The 16,989-nt window shown below is 43.6% G+C and overlaps 1 protein-coding gene across 1 annotated transcript; it reads left to right on the top strand.

Annotated features, from left to right (window-relative positions):
• Positions 1 to 7,758: 7,758 nt before the first annotated feature.
• On the top strand, positions 7,759 to 12,081 carry LOC4336396 (casein kinase 1-like). Its single transcript, XM_015778427.3, has 14 exons — positions 7,759 to 8,325; positions 8,470 to 8,510; positions 8,728 to 8,797; positions 8,885 to 9,033; positions 9,198 to 9,293; positions 9,709 to 9,779; positions 10,200 to 10,261; positions 10,584 to 10,647; positions 10,749 to 10,833; positions 10,945 to 11,071; positions 11,151 to 11,221; positions 11,304 to 11,364; positions 11,465 to 11,562; positions 11,650 to 12,081. Exons 1-14 carry the CDS (start codon positions 8,250 to 8,252, stop codon positions 11,941 to 11,943), a joined length of 1,365 nt encoding a protein of 454 aa, XP_015633913.1. The 5' UTR covers positions 7,759 to 8,249; the 3' UTR covers positions 11,944 to 12,081.
• The last annotated feature ends 4,908 nt before the right edge of the window (positions 12,082 to 16,989 follow it).

Raw genomic sequence — 16,989 nt, 5'->3', positions numbered from 1 at the left:
TTTTGGCTGGGTGATGTTCTGTGGCGATCACGGGCACGCGGTCGACAAGGGACTCGTGCACTACGCCAGGAGCATCGCCGACGCCGCGGTAGGCGAGGTGCCTCAGTGGAGCTGGGGTTCCGCGTTATTGGCGGCTCTGTACCATGCACTTTGTGAGTCTTGCACGAAGACGGATCCCAGCGCGACCTTTGGTGGGTGCCCTCTCTTTCTTTCTATCTGGGCAGCTGAGAGGATTGCGATCGGCCGCCCTGAGGTGGACCAGCACGCGTACGAGGAGTCACTGTACGAGGAGCGACTAGAGGTCGACTACCCTACGATGGGTACTCTGTGGTGCCGTCGTCAGGTACGTTGCATCGATCTTATCGTATTGTTAAGTTAATTGCTAAGTTCATTGTACATCACATCGATCGTCTCGTATTGCAGCGCCGATGGGCTCACGTCCAGGTTAGGCGGTCGTATCCTGAGTTTGTTATGGAGTTCGACCGCCTTCTGCCGACTGACATCGTGTGGGAGCCCTACAGTGCCGCGGCTACCCAGGCTCGTGCGCCGTTGGGTCTGTCCACACTCTGCACCAGGGACCAGGCGTACTGGATGACTACGGTTCCGATGGTCTTCGACATCTGCGTTGAGCCTCACGCCCCTTTCTGCGTAATGCGGCAGTTCGGCTTCCCTCAGCCCTTTCCAGTACCGTTTCCGACCACCGTCCCAGCTGCTGTTCACCGGTAAGATCTTGCACTACGCTTTCCGTTGTTGCATTAAAATCTGCCTGTTCACAATAATTTGTAACATCTATCGTTTCACACTAATATTACACATTAATTCGCAGGTACTCGCGCAAGGGTCAGCAGTCAGCTGGCGACTGGCCCGCCAAGTTGGCGACTTTTGTTGAGGACTGGTTGCTCGCAACCGAGGAGGTCGTGGACCACGAGGGAGAGCCACACACTGAGGAGTCGTACCAGGCCTACCTACGCTGGTACCAGCCACGCACCCGTACTAGGGTCACCTTCTCTCCCTTGGAGCAGCAGCCCCACGTTGCGAGCACTAGAGACCTCTATGCCAAGCACCGCGACCAGGACTTCGCTCGTGCTGTGAGTACCCTGCATCGCACTATTCATTTATGTTTTCATGTCTTTCTCTTCGTCAAATTTTACGAATATTTACGAACAAATTAACCATGCAGGTCGACGACATCAACCGGATCGTTGACGGTTCAACGACGATCCAACGTTTAGGCGCGGCGATTCTGGTACCCGTAGAGGAGCACCTGACGACGTACACGCGGATGGTGGAGTCGATGCGCTCGATTCTCCGAGTGCTCACCTGTCGTGCAGACGACGTTGCTCGGGCAGACGCAGCTGTACAGCGGCCACCCGTACCGACTGGTCCCCATCCAGCTACGCACGTTCCTAGGCCGACTCCCCCTCCGCACGGAGGTAAGTATTTTTATTACTATTTCTGTACATGCCTCACACATATAAGTGAGCCGTTTCACTTGCCGATTGCTTCAGGGTTTCATGCACCGTTCAGCACCCCGCCTTCCTCGGCTAGGCCTTCTGTTGTGCCCCCCACAGGTACTTAAAAAAACAACATTACTTCGACAATCAATTTACATACATTTTATGTCTTAGCTTACAAGGGTCCCGTTGTCGATGTGTAGGTTTCGCCCAGTTCGCTATGACGCAGGCCGCCCACTTCTCCCAGGCTGCAGGGTCAGCGTCTCAGGCAGCTGTGTCAACCTCATACTCAGCGCAGTTCTGGCAGTACACCGGGACTTCGTCACAGGCAGCCGGCACGTCGAGTCAGGGTCCACCACTGGACCATGCTGGGACCTCGTCGGACCGCTTGCTGCCTTCCACCTTGCTCTTCGACATCACTGACTTCGACTTCGCTTCAGGCTTGACAGAGGACGTCATCGGCCCCTCACAGCTGGGAGGCGCACCGCCGGTGCAGACGCAGGACCAGGCGGAGGCCACTCCTCCGCGGGACACTCGTGCTACCCGTGCTGTGCCACCGGATCGTTTCACCTACTCCCAGGACCACGTGCGAGCACAGGCCCGGAGGACCAAGCGTGGTCGCGGCGCGGGGCAGGGCCAGTAGAGCAGTCTTCTCTTTGTTTACTTGCTTCACTTTCCAGTACTGTATGCTTGTGTAATGACTACGTTGTTGTTATATGTGCACGATACCTTTCGGCGCATGCACGATACCTTTCGGCGCATGCACGACTACTTTCTGCCGCACCAATGCAGCCTCCTTTATTCGCGTGTGATACGAGTATTTGCCCGCCATTTGGCGCATACGACCAATGTAACTTTCGGCGCCGATCATGCATGTATCTTTCGGCGCCAATCAGGCGTACCTACCATACCCCACCACGTTCACATGTCAGGGGTATCACTCGATTTTTTGCGCCTATATAAGTCGCCTTAACGAGTGAGGCCTCACAATCTTTCAGAACTCAGTCACATTTAGTACTCTCTTCCCCACTTGCTTCATTACAAATCCGACCGGCTTTCATCAATGGCTAGACGCCGGGGTGTTGAGAATCCAAACTGGCGTAGCGATCCTTGTGTATACCTACTACCACCTTGGTGCCAGCGTCCTCTCTGCCTATGCGGTGATCGATGCCAACTAATGGCTTCGAGGAATCCTAATATTCGAGAAAGGCGCTTTTTTAGGTGCCCTAACTATGACCGTGAGGTATTTTATTATATGCATATGCTTATTCATTCCGTATGGGCAATCGCTTTATTCTTCGTAACACTACTCTATTCGGCAGACCCGCACTACGGCTTGCGCATACATCGAGTGGGTCGATACAGAAAATCCCGTTCTCGACCTAACCACTTGTTTACAAGGTCGCTGGTATTTCGCATCCGAAAGTACTGAGCAATACTTACAGAGAAAAGCGGCTTATGAACGACAATGTCGTGAACAGAGCGACTGGCGGGTGCTAACTACGGCACTCCCTCTATGGGAAGCCCGTCCAAGATGCAGGTGTGGTGATCGTTGTCAGGTTCTTCGTTCCATAAATCCTACAACATTGGGTCGAAGGTTCTTTGTTTATCCAAATATTCTTGACGACGATTTCATGGTAAGAATATTTTGATTACATGAATCCTTATTTTCTCACAACATTTACTAACTTTGCTTGCTTTACATCTATTCTTTCCTCCCAGGAACCACCAAGGAGATGTCAATACAGAGAATGGATAGACACCAGAAGGGTTCTAACTCCACCTAGCCGTGTTGTGCAGCTTGAACTACCAGAGCAATACAGGGTTACTAAAGCGCGGTTTGAGAGAGGAGAGGGATCCTCACGTAGGGGTTAGCTATTATCGGACAACTTGGCATATTGAAATTTCTACTGTCATGCTTCCTTGTCCCATTACTACATCGTCGTTGTGTTCAACTATTGCACTACCTCCCTCCTAGTTCGAATCTAATATCATCTATGTAACCGCAATGCAAATAGTTGTATCATGTTCAAATTGTACTACTATTTCTTCATGTTACATAATTCTCCTTGTTTAAGTCCATATAATGTTTCTACGACCCAGACTGCGATAGGCCTATATAAATTATCCGAGTACTAATACGTCGAATAAGGTACAAAATAATACCTCACTTAACATATGAAATTGCGCAACAACCAACTTCAATACATTTTTATAACAATATTAACAAGTTTTACCAATAAATACTTCTTTATTTATTATTAACATAACATAGAAAAATCTTTTGGCCGTACTTTTTTCATTTGGGTCCCTTGCCGCCCTTTATTGGGGCGGCAAGGGACCCAGATGAAAAAGTACGGCCGCAAGCTCTTTATGGGCGGCCAAAATTACAATTAGCCCCTTGCCGGGCCTAATCGCAATTTTGGCCGACGGCGGCAGACGGCGCGGTCGACCCACCGTCTGCTACGTCAGCTTGCCGCCCACCATTAGAGCGGCAGGGGCTATTTCTGCTATTTTTTTTGGTCGATAGATTATTTCTGTAAATATTAAAAAAAAATCTAAAAACCAAAAAAACTCCCTCCCCCAAGGCGCCATTGTAGATCTCGCAGGTTCGCAGCGCACAGCAGCCTGTTACTGTATGTTAGCTTGCAATGCCGCCCGAAGAATCGTTGAATGGTTCCCTACTCCGCGTACGCCGTACACGAACGCGAGATTGCCGCCGCGCGCGTCGTGACGTCTCCACGCTTAGCACCGGGCCACAGGTCATCCCGTCTGGCCGTTCCCCACCCAGCGCTCCAGCCGCTCCATTCCACCTGCTGGCGGTCTGCTGCCACATCCGCGCCGCGCGCCTTGCCGTCGGTCGCCGCGGCGCGACCGCGCGAGTGCAACTGCAACCTGCCCTGATGGAGGGCTTGACGCTAATGCCTGACGAAGTGACGAACTGACACGGTCAATTCACCAATCAATCATTTGTTTGATCTACAGTACTGCATCTGCATGAAAGAGGAGGTGATGAGCAGCAGCCAGCTAGCAACAGCACCAAGTTCGTGTTTTGCCAGATGAATTGCCATGATATTTGTTGCTATCTGCTGATCTGCACCTTGGCTAGGTTAATAGGTTTCCTTCTGATGTTAGTTGTTTAGAGTTCAGAGGTCGAACTTGGACAGTTGGACAATGAAGTTGCGTTAATCTGTAGTGCCGCTGACTCACTTCTTGTGCACACCCAGCTACTCGTGATTAACTAACTGGTAAGATTTTAGATTTGGATTTATAATTTATATGAGTTAAACCACTATTAATAATGTTATTTTCTCAATTATCAGGGCATGTCGCCATCTGGAGAATTTTTGAAGGTAATATATATGAAGTTTTTTTTACTTTAAGATACAATTTTAAGCGTATATATAACTATGACGTATGATTGCTATTTTGATAGTATATCAAGGGCCCCTATATTTAGTATTGCATTATGCCCCTGAAAACTCAGGATTAGCCCTGCATACATATGAAAACATTTACCTCCACGTGCATTGATCTCTAACCTAAATATTCCGCGTGATATCTTTAATTATCTAGACCTCAACTTCTTTCAAACCTATTATTGGGCCCTGTTTGGATCCGGAGGGCTATTAAATAGCCCTCTGGAATCTTGCTATTTAGGAGTATTAAACGTAGATTACTGACAAAACCCATTCCATTACCCCTAGGCTATTTTGCGAGACGAATCTAACAAGGTATGTTAATCCATGATTTGCTACAGTGATGCTACAGTAATCAGCTGCTAATCATGGATTAATATATATCATTAGATTCGTCTCGCAAAATAGCCTAGGGGTTATGGAATCGGTTTTGTCGGTAATCTACGTTTAATAGTCCTAAATAGCAAGATTCCGTAGGGCTATTTAATAGCTCGGAGGATCCAAACAAGGCCTTGATCTATCACCAGCTATACTCCCTGTCTAAAAAGATATTTTTTAAGGATTAAATGGATAAACAATCGTTTAAATTTATCCTTAAAAGTTAGTCTTTTTAACCAATGCATGCAAAAGTAATATGATTGCACTGTGTCTAACCCTCTGCTTGAAGGTTACACCAACGACAGGTTTGCAGTGGATGTCCATAATTCTAGGGAAAATACGCATAATGCATCTGCCTTCCTGCTCTGGACTTCAACATAGGACCATTTCTGTAATCTGTTAGGAGTTCAATCCGTCCACTCTTGGCCAACTTGATGGCATTAGTATCGTGTATGTAGAACATAAGCAGGATATGTTGGTTATCTAGTATTGTCGCAACAACGCCGAATACTTGTAGTATTAGTAGATCAATTATTAAAGCTAGGAATGTGAACATGTGATGAATTTTCCTTCCTCTCCGTACTCATAAAAGTCGTTTAGGACAGCGACACAGTCTCTAAAATACAACTTTAATTTCTTGTTTTTATAAAAATATTATTAAAACATGATATATGTATACTTTTATGAAAGTATTTTTCAAGCCAAATCTATTCATATAATTTTTAAATTTTTAAATTTTCAAAGTTATTGAGAGTTATTTATTATTTATATTTCTAAGATTTGAGTTAAACATTGTATTAAACGATTTTAGTACGGAGGGAGTATATACTGTTGTACTCAGCACGAACATCTTGCCATTAATTTCTCCATTATTTTTACACGGTCCAGCCCATGTGTAGACTGTGTAGTAGTACCTGTATGCGGACAGCTTAGGCTACAGCTAGACCTCAAATTAGTCCAACATACTGTTCGATAAAAAAAATAAAAATAAAAATAAAGTTGAATGATGAAGCTACAGACCACAACCATCGGTAGTGTAATAAAGGCTCCGTTCTTTCCACGTTTATCGTAATGTTAAATGATATATATTTTTTAAAAAAAATTATATAGAAGTTGTTTAAAAAACTCAAGTAAATCTATTTTTTAAATTTATAATAAGTTAATACTTAATTAACCAATGGACTTTTTCGTTTCGCGTGCACTGGAAATATTTCTCCCTAAGCATGCAACGAAAGAAGCCTAAGACGCTGTATAGATGGGACTAAAACTTTTAAAGTCCCTATCACATCGGATGTTTCGATACTAATTATAAATATTAAACGTAGACTATTAATAAAATCCATCCATAATCTTGGACTAATTCGCGAGACGAATCTATTGAGCCTAATTAATCTATGATTAGCCTATGTGATGCTACAGTAAACATTCTCTAATTATGGATTAATTAGGCTTAAAAAATTTGTCTCGTGAATTAGCTTTCATTCATATAATTAGTTTTGTAAGTAGTCTAGATTTAATACTCTAAATTAGTGTCTAAATGTAGGGACTAAAATTAAGTCCCTGGATCCAAACACTACCTAAGTCTGAGCTTAATGTAAACGTTACTTACTCCGTTTTATATTATAAGTCAAACTTATTAAAAACTTTGATCAAATTTATACAAAAAATGTAACAACATTTATAGTACTAAATTAGTTTTATTAATCTAACATTGAATGTATTTTAAAAGGTTTTTTATGTTGAAAATATTGTTATATTTTTATATAAACTTGATCAACGTCAAATAATTTTGACTTAAAAAAAGGTCAAAACGATTTACAATATGAAACAAACAGATGTAGTACTAAAAATATAAGTATTAATCATACAACCATATAATATATCTTGGGAAATACTATAACGCTAGCATCTTTAGGTAACCTGAAACTCCTTTTCTTTTACTCCATTTGGCTTATTTTAAGTATAGTTGTCGGTTTTCGTATCCTATGTTTGACCGCTCGATCTATTTAAAAAGTTTATAAAAAAATTAAAAAAGTAAGTCACACATAAAGTATTATATATGTTTTATCATCTAATAACAATTAAAATGCTAACTATAAAAAAATTAAATAAAACATGTGTTGAACATGAAAATCCACAACTGCTCTTATAATGGAACGGAAGGAAAGGAGTACTAAATTCTTAAAAATCATAGATTAAAATGCTGCAAAACAGGGAGTTGTCACATGCTTGTCCAACCGGGTGGATATAGTAAACGCCACTATTCCTGTATTTCATACACATATATATATGGTATACACTTAACTTTTATTATATCTATCGATGATGAGGACGTGACAACCTACGTGAAAAAGCTCCCCCATCGCTGGTAGCGAAAGCGCAACCGTACTATAGCCAAGAATACAGCACGAGGCGAATAACCCGGAGCGAAAAACACGAATCGCAAAGCAAGATATCATCATCCCCTCGGCTTGTTTATTATTCCTCCATCTCGCGTTTGCTCCTCCATTTCCCCCACCTTTTCCGCGTCCCCTTCTTCTCCTCCTCTCTCTCTCTCCGACACGCCCCTTTAACTCGCTCCCGATTCCAAAAAATTCCGCCATAGATTAAAGCGAGAAACCCCAAGCAACCACCACCACCACGACCCGGAGTCCTCCCGGATCGATCAGTCCAACCCTGCGAATCAAATCCCAAGCCTTCTCGACGCTGGCCTCGATCGATTGGGAGGCCGCGTCTGCGTCCCCTTCTCTTTCCGGAGGAAGCTGGTGGCTTGCTGTGCGGCGGTGGCATCGTCGGTTGGAGGCGCGGGGGAGCACTCGTCGCGTCCCGGGGGAGATCGAATCTAGCGGCGGACGGGCAATGCGGTTGGTTTCCGGGGTGATTTGAGGCGGGAGGCTGGGATCTGGGTCTGGAAGGGAGGTGGGGAGCTCTGTCGGTGGGGTGGGGGGTGGGGGGAGTTGGTGGCGAGTCGACCGCGTGCTCGGGTTTGTGAGTGAGTATGGAGCGCGTTATTGGGGGCAAGTTTAAGCTCGGGAAGAAGATCGGGAGTGGATCCTTCGGGGAGCTCTATCTCGGTACGTTTGGCGATGTAGTGATGCTGTGTTTATGTTTTGGAGTAAATGATTGGGTGTTTGTCTGCGCAATTCCATGTTGCTGTTTTTGATGTCCAAAAGCTCCATTTCACATGTTCATGACGGAATTGTTTGATTTGTTTGCAGCCGTGAACATACAGAATAGCGAAGAGGTGGCCGTCAAACTGGTATGTGATGTGCAGTTCAATACTAGCATGTTGACGCGTTTTTAGCGCCTGTTTGTATCAGTCTGGATGACATGATTGGAGTTAGCTCACCTGTCTAATTTCAGACTTGCAGTGCTATATTGTGTCATGACAGTCAATTCTGCATTTGCCAGATAGCATTAGGGATGCAAGACAGCTTGCTGACCTATCTTGTGTTGTGTGTTGAACTTTTTATTAGGAGTCTGTGAAATCAAGGCATCCTCAGCTACACTATGAATCAAAACTATATATGCTTTTGCAAGGAGGAAGTAAGTATAAGTGTATAACGATAGAAGAAGTTGGTTAGTTCATTCATTCAGGCATTTTACTGATTTTATTTTTTTCCCAATGTTTAGCTGGGATTCCACATCTTAAGTGGTTTGGGGTTGAGGGGGAGTACAATGTAATGGTGATCGATCTTCTTGGCCCAAGTCTTGAGGACCTATTTAACTACTGCAACAGAAAGCTCTCTCTTAAATCAGTGCTTATGCTTGCTGATCAGATGGTGAGTCTGCCTTGTTATGCTATCATCTGTGTGTTCATTTTGATCATTATGCAATCACATGCCAAAGGACATAATATAGAGCCAAAAAGGAAATGATTTCTTCATTCTGCATGTGGTTAGTTTTTTCAATCAAATGTAACATGCCCTCCTTGCATTTTATACAGATTGCTAGAGTAGAGTACATGCACACGAGAGGATTCCTTCATCGTGATATTAAGCCAGACAATTTCCTTATGGGTTTGGGTCGTAAAGCAAATCAGGTTTGTATAATCTTGTTGTTACTATTACTATTGTTATTACTATTATCCAGCTCCAGCAGAAGGATGTACATGCTATATGGATGTGCGGGACATTCATGACATTCACCCCACGCTTGAGATTTTGTGCAAGTGCTACCTATAAAACACTCCTACTCCTAGAAGCATTCATGTTCTGAACAGTAATTGTTGTATAACCTTGTAGTTATTTCAACTGCTTTATAGGTAGTACAGTATAGTTCTTTTGAAGAGATTAATTGTTACATACTTACATTTCTGATGTATCGTTGCAATTGGTTTGCACCATTAGATGAATATGTCTGTCCATTTGTTTTGGCAGTTTAGTGCTGAATGCAATACATATTCAGTTTGCTCACAAAGATAGCATCTAATCACAGGAAAGCACTCTCCATCACAGGTTTATGTCATCGATTATGGGCTTGCGAAAAAGTACCGAGATCTCCAAACACATAAGCACATACCTTATAGGTAAAATACAATCTGTTCTTATACTAGTTAAATGCTTGTGCTTTGCTATGAATAATGTGAATTATATGCATGCACTCGTCCCTGTAGATAAACTTGATTTTAGGGATGAAATAGCTAGCGACCTGTGACAGTTTTTCTGGAGGTCAGGGTAGAAGACCCGCCTCTTGCCAGAGAGCTGTTTGACCACGAATCTTTATTAGTGAATACTAATGAGTGATGTTAACTACTGAAAATACTATTCGAAGGATCAGCGAGAATTTATGTTTGATTCATTTTGACAAAAAGAAAAACACTCCTACTGTTTTGTGAGTTGTCGTTGAGTGTTGACTTGTTTCCATTTCCACTTATGGTCATTTCTTAGTTTCTTACTCTGTGGTTCTGCATTTGAAAGCTAAATCTCTTTTCTCTGTACTGCTACAGGGAAAACAAAAATCTAACTGGAACTGCACGATATGCTAGTGTTAATACACATCTTGGAGTTGGTGAGTTTATGGCCTGCAAATACGTGTATTATATATCTATTGCTGTATCATCATCATGTGAAAAAAATAAATAATAGAAGCCAAGGGGAATAGTAAGGAAGAAAGACAAACCAGTGTTTACTGAATATGTTTAAAGTATGCCAACACTAGTAGTCTTCAAAAGCTAAAAAAGTACCACTTTACAGCCAATCAATCTATTGAACCCTATATTCAATTATTCATCCATGAATCTGAAAACCTTAACGGAAAAATTATGGTTAAAGATTGATGGATCATGGATGATACTTCCCCTGACTTGACCTCTTTCCTTTTCTTCTTCCAGAACAAAGCAGGAGAGATGATTTGGAATCTCTCGGTTATGTACTGATGTACTTCTTAAGAGGAAGGTGCGATATATAATTATACTCCACTAAATTTTCAAGTAACAGTTAAATTATTATTTTCTTGGGCACCTTTACATATTCTTTTACCATCTTGGATGTGTCAGTCTTCCTTGGCAAGGTCTGAAAGCTGGTACAAAGAAGCAAAAGTATGATAGAATCAGTGAAAAGAAGATGCTGACCCCAGTTGAGGTACTTTGTTTCTTAGATCAAGGGACAATGCAATAAAGAAGTCCCATTACTTTTTTTTCCCCAAAATGTAGAATGAATTGTTTATCAGATTTTCTTCACTACTTCAAACAGGTCCTCTGTAAATCTTATCCATCAGAATTTGTTTCATACTTCCATTATTGCCGATCACTACGGTTTGAAGATAAGCCAGACTATTCCTATTTGAAGAAGCTCTTCCGAGACTTATTTATCCGTGAAGGTCTGCTTATTGCCGCATAATTATATAACTGCTAGTTCCTTATGTCTGTACTTTTGACATAACTTCTGCATGCTTTCAGGGTACCAACTTGATTATGTATTTGACTGGACCATGTTGAAGTATCCTCAAATTAGAGATAACAAACTACGAGTATGTATATTATTTATTTTACGCAAACCCTTTATAAGCGATGCATTTCCTAGCATGCATAACTTTTGTTTCTCACTATCAGCCTAGTGGGAAGACAAGTGGGTTGGTGGGTCGTTCTGCAGAACGGACTGAAAGAACTACAGGTTTGTAAATTTCATGTGCATTTGAGGATTGCAATAAGCTTGGGAATACATTGTGCTCCCTACGTGGTACAGGACACCCCTGATAGGTTCTCTGGTGCAGGTGAAGCTCTTGCTAGAAGAACTGGCTCTGGTTCTGGCCGAAATGGAGAACCCACTAAGCACAGAACTCTACTGGACTCACTGATGTCATCTAAGGCTGTAAGGAGTCGATGCATTATTCTGAAACTACAATCAATTCCTTCAGTGATAACAAAAGAGCTTACTATCCTGTAATGCGTTCTGCAGACCGCTGATACAGATAAAACAAGGCCGACATCACTGTCGCGGAACGGGAGCACGTCAAGACGGGCTGTTGTTTCGTCGAGCAAACCGAATTGTGGAGATCCCAGTGACACCAATCGCACAAGCCGCCTATTCTCAAGTAGCAGCAGCCGGCCATCCGCTGCCCAAAGGGCGCTTCAGTCGGCCGGAGCTGAGCTGAGGTCCTCGTCGTTGTCCAAGACGCGTAAGAGCTCACGTGATGATCCCACCATACGGAGCTTCGAGATGCTCTCACTCAGCGCTGACAGGAGGAAATAAGGAACGGATGTATTGATGTTACTGGCAAGAGACTATTATTTGGGGTGCAGTGTTATGAGCTGCCGCTCCACTATTGGTACGTTGAAATGCAATCATAATGAACAGATGTGTCGAAACAATATTTCGGCAATACTAAAAGGGGTGGGAAAAAGGGGTGGGAAAAGTGGATGGTTTTAGAGACAAGGAATTTTATACAGGTTCAGGCCTTCTTAATCAAGAAGTAATACCCTACTCCTGTTCGGGGATTGATCCGCCGAATGTATTATTGATCGTATGATCTGGGAGAAAAATCGTGCCCCTAGAGGCACCCAGACCCCTCCTTATATAGGGGAAGGGGTCCGTATTACAAAATACAGTCCATATCCCTAATGGAATATGTAGCTACAGATAAAATACAATCGTAACCAACTAGGATCTCGGATATTTCCTTGACATACAAGTTTAGAATTTAACCCGAGTCCTCTTAAAGATATTCTATCTATGCATGGCACCCCATACCCAATCAGGCTATACATGCCGTGTAGGTATGTGGTATCCATAATCTTCATAGTAGCCCTTAGACCTTTACAGTCGACGAAATAGCCTCCTCTCAGATCGTAAAGTGATAATCTGAGTGCTTCAATTTCTTCTGTATCGATCTCTCGAGTACCAAAATCAAAGACTGTGAAGGTCTAAAAATAGAAAAAACCGAGTGCATCGATTAGATGCACCTAATTAGGTGTAGCCCCCGACTATGTAATTAGTTAAAAAACTAAACATATAGTCAAGATGCTAACTACATCCAACCGAGTGGTTTGACAACCGAATATCATATAGCAAAGCATATGCGGCGTTCAATAAAACATCCAGCCGACTGCTTTTAGCTTTAATATACCAAAAATGGAGATATGAAAAGGCCTGAGTGAAAAACACTCTAAAGATCCATAAATTCACACATTTGATAAGAATCCGAGTAAAAACTCTCAAAAAGATCCATCAAACGTGATATAAATGTGATAACATAACAAGTGATGAGTCTAAATTGCTTATGCTATGACTCACACCAGAAAAATAAGCATATAACATGCCGAGTGAATGACTGTATTAAAACGAGTCATCTCAATAAAACCCAAACAGCCTTTGCAGCCTAATAAGACCGACAAAATTAGTATAACACCTTTTTGTCGAGTACCTTTTTATTTGCATCGTAGTAATTCCAAGGAATCATCTAACTGCGTCAAAAAGGATTTTAACAACATTGGACCATACTGTTGTGAGCAAAAATTGCCAAAGCAAAAATGCCTAAGTCCCTAAGGATCACAACTAGCCACGCTGGTAATAGAATTGGGTTGAAGTACTGTATAGGCCCAGGCCCATTAGCACTCCTGAAACCCTAGCGAAATAAATGCCGAAGTCAGAGCATCGTTTCGTCTTCCCCGCCGAAACTCTCGCCACTTTCCCCATTCTCTGCTACAGTGCAAAACCACACCGGCGGAAGCTAGGGTTAACAAATCCACTCCGATCCATCCTCCTGAGCTCCACAAAAACCTTCCGCGCAACCACCACAACGATTCCCCCTCCATTTCCAGCCATATCTCGGACCAAATCATACCATCCAGTTCGCATCCATGGCGGAAGAGAGAGAAAGCTTTGAAAGTCAGTGGGCGCCCTCCGATGTAACAGAGGAAAACCTGAAGGAGATGGTGGCGCACGACGTTCTTCCAGCGAAGGAGATCATTGGATGGCGTCCGGCGCACGACGAAGCATTCCCGACCCCCGACACACATGGCGTGTCGTGGTATTTTCTCATTTCTTCTATGGCGGATTTTCTCTTCCAACCTCAAGATTCTTCCGGGGGATTTTGGATTTCTACGGGATTAGTTTGCATCATCTAAACCCGAACTCCATAGTTCATATCGCCAACTTCATACATGCTTGCGAAGCTTTTTTGGGCGTCAGGCCACATTTTGCCCTGTTCCGCCGCATCTTCTTCCTCAAGCTCCAACCGAACAAAAGCAAGCCATGCGTAGTTGGGGGAGCTGGATTTCAACTGAGGGGAACTCTGAGCCAAAAGTATTTTTTCATGCCCTTCAAAACCTCAAACAAAGGCTGGCATGCAAATTGGTTCTATGTACAAAACCCCGAGCCTGCACTCCCCGAGTACTCCTGTCTTCCTCCGGTTTATCAGGACACTTGGAACTCACTTCCAATGGGAGAGGAAGCAGCCCAGGCACTTGTCCTGATGGATCGCATGCTGAAGCTGAAAGAGCAAGGTCTGCAAGGAGAACAGATCACCCGGCATTTTATCAAGAGCCGGCTAGCTCTAATTAAAGAGAGATCCCGTACAGCCTTTGAATTTGACGGCAAGCATGACCCAAACTGTGAAGATCCAGACTCTCTTGATTTTAAGGTCATGAAGGAGAGAATGTACAAAATCTTCTCAAACACTATCGTGGTCAGTTATTCGCACTTGCTGCCAGTGGTGCCATACAACGCCTTCAATCCTCCTCCACCGGTATGTATTCAAACATTTCAGCCTTCCTCAAAGTATGCTTTTATCTTCTGTTAAGCTAATTGAAAGTTCGAAATATCATGCCTAGGAATTTGCTTTGATAAAGTCGGATCCTCCAATTGCTCAACGCCGATCACCTCGCCGGCAGACTGGTCAGGCGAGTGGAGGACCAAAAATTTGGTCTGATACTCAACCAAACACCTCGAAATCAGCCAGCCAGTCAGACTCCCGCAAGAGGAAATTGGTTCTGAGTGATGATGAGGGCGATGATGCTAGAAAATCTGGCAATAAAGAGGTGACTGGAAAACAACCAAGGCAGACCAATCCGAAGAAGAAAACATCCAGTTGTCCCATGCCGAAAATCAGGAAATCTTCCAGGTACAAATCATTTGGCCATCTTCCTTGTATTGCTGCTCACCCACTGTTGAAATAGCACTAATGGCATAACTCAAATTCGTAGGAAGCCGACTGACAGATCCTTCTGGAAAAGACTCTGAGCCGACTGACATGGAGACGGGCCCTTCAAAAGAAACCGGGCCAACTGCAGAGGATCGTTCGAGTGACAAACAACCGGCTACCGACAATGTAGAACCCAGCAACGAGCCCCCGACTGGGAACCAGTCGGCCGAAGCTGGAGTTGGCGCTAATCAGGAGCCCCCGACTGGAAACCAGTCGGGTACAGAACCAAATGAAGATATTCCTGAAGTAGAAGCTCAAGCTGACGGCCCTCCTAAAAAGGATGTCAGCGCCGATCCAGGGTCCAGCTCTCCTGTTAAAATACAAGGGCCTGCTCGTCCCCGACCAGAAATCATTACAGGTAAACACATCCTCCGAACCCGTTTTGATCTGACAGATTTTCTTCAATTGTTTCACCTTTATTCATGAATGCCTAAGGCCCAATGATCGGCGACGAAGAAGAGGTCCTCCGGATACAGTCAGCTGAGGATTCTCACCCACCCATTTTAGTCAAGTGGTGGGATGACGACATGCAACCTCAGGGAATTGTGATAAACAAGCAAAAGGAAGATGAGGAAGTATGCCTGCTGAAAAAGGCACTCAGCCAAGCTACTCGCATTGTAAACGTAAGTCTCCTTATACACGGCTTCAACCATCCTGTTTGCCACTTTGCTCAAATGCCGATAAATTCGCATTGCAGAGAATCCATCTCAGGAACGAGGCGAAGACTGCGACTCTTGAGAGGTTAGTTCCCCATCTTGGAACCCTTGAGGCCACCAGAAACCAGCTGCATGAAGCTAAGGAGCTTGCCAGGAAAACTGAGCATGATCTGAGGGATCGGATCGCCGAGCTTCAAGACTCCAACTTCGAACTGAGCGGTTCGTCAAAAGGTAAATACAATCTCTGTCCAACTTACTTATGCTGCCATTCCTGTAATATCAATTAACAAGAAGCAATACAGTGCAAGCTGCCAAGATATCTGAACTAGAAAAGCGGGTCCAAGCTCTGGAGAACGACAAGGCCGAATTGGCGAGACAGAGGGACTCGGCTCTGAAAGATGTTGAAGGTACTGGTGACTAATACTTCAAAAACCATTCCTTTCTTTACGCCCACTCGTTGATATAAATCTATTTATGCAGATCGCAAAATCAAGTCTCAGGCTTAATTCGATGTCTTGGTCAACAAAATTAAGAGGCTTGAAGGGGCTAGGGATGAAGTCGCCAACGCTGCTACCCCACTCGTCCAAGCCATGTTCTTCAATAACAATGGTCCGAGTACATTTGATGCTTCTGAAATCTTCGACAAGCTGAGAGTTGCTCCGGATACATACTTTAAGAATATCAAGGAAGTTGGAAGTATGGGAGCAAGCCTGGCGTTGGCAATGACCAAGTCTTTATACCCGAAGATTGACATTGACGCCATTGATGGCTTTGCAGACGGGATGAGCGAAGAGACCGCCCTTGACCTCATCAACGATGCGCAGAAAGCCGCCGATAAGATAGCCGTTGATGTAGTTGAGAGATTCCAGGACAACGACCTTTGGCCGACTGGATCTGATAATTGCGATGATGAAAAAACTGATACTGATTGATGTTATATTATAACAGTGATTCTGATGATGATGATGATGATGATGATGATGGAGGCACAATTTGTACATTACTGATGAATTTATGCTGTGCTTGATATTTCAAACTTAGCTCCTGATTTCTTAAAAGCTTTTGTCAAACCTTATTGAGCCTAAAACCCGCAAAAGTTATTAAAAAACTTTCAGTCCTCATTGACTAAGCCAAAAAATCAAGCAAAGCAATGATAGATCAAGTAAGCAAATTGAATTGATAAAAATCACACTCCATTATTATTATAGTAGCTCCCGACTGATAACTTCAAGGAAAAACTTGATGTTAGCAGTCAAAGAGGGAAATACAAAAGTAATGCCTAAGCATAAAAACGACGAAGATGTTCAATGTTCCAAGAGTTGTCGATATGAGTACCGTCTTCACGTTTAAGTCGGTAAGAACCTGGCCGAGTGACTTCGGAAATTATGAATGGTCCTTCCCACAAGGGAGATAACTTGTGACGATCTCGTGTAGTCTGAA

Source organism: Oryza sativa, chromosome 4 (assembly GCF_034140825.1).
Source record: "Oryza sativa Japonica Group chromosome 4, ASM3414082v1".
NCBI lineage: Eukaryota > Viridiplantae > Streptophyta > Magnoliopsida > Poales > Poaceae > Oryza > Oryza sativa.
The sequence above is the reverse complement of the archived record's forward strand: the minus strand, read 5'-3'. Positions and strand labels throughout refer to the sequence as shown.

Coding starts and splice junctions, on each gene's coding strand:
- LOC4336396 (XM_015778427.3), top strand. CDS start 8,250: ATGGAGCGCGTTATTGGGGGCAAGTTTAAGCTCGGGAAGAAGATCGGG. Junction 8,798..8,884: donor TATGCTTTTGCAAGGAGGAA/GTAAGTATAAGT, acceptor CCCAATGTTTAG/CTGGGATTCCACATCTTAAG. Junction 9,780..10,199: donor CATAAGCACATACCTTATAG/GTAAAATACAAT, acceptor GTACTGCTACAG/GGAAAACAAAAATCTAACTG.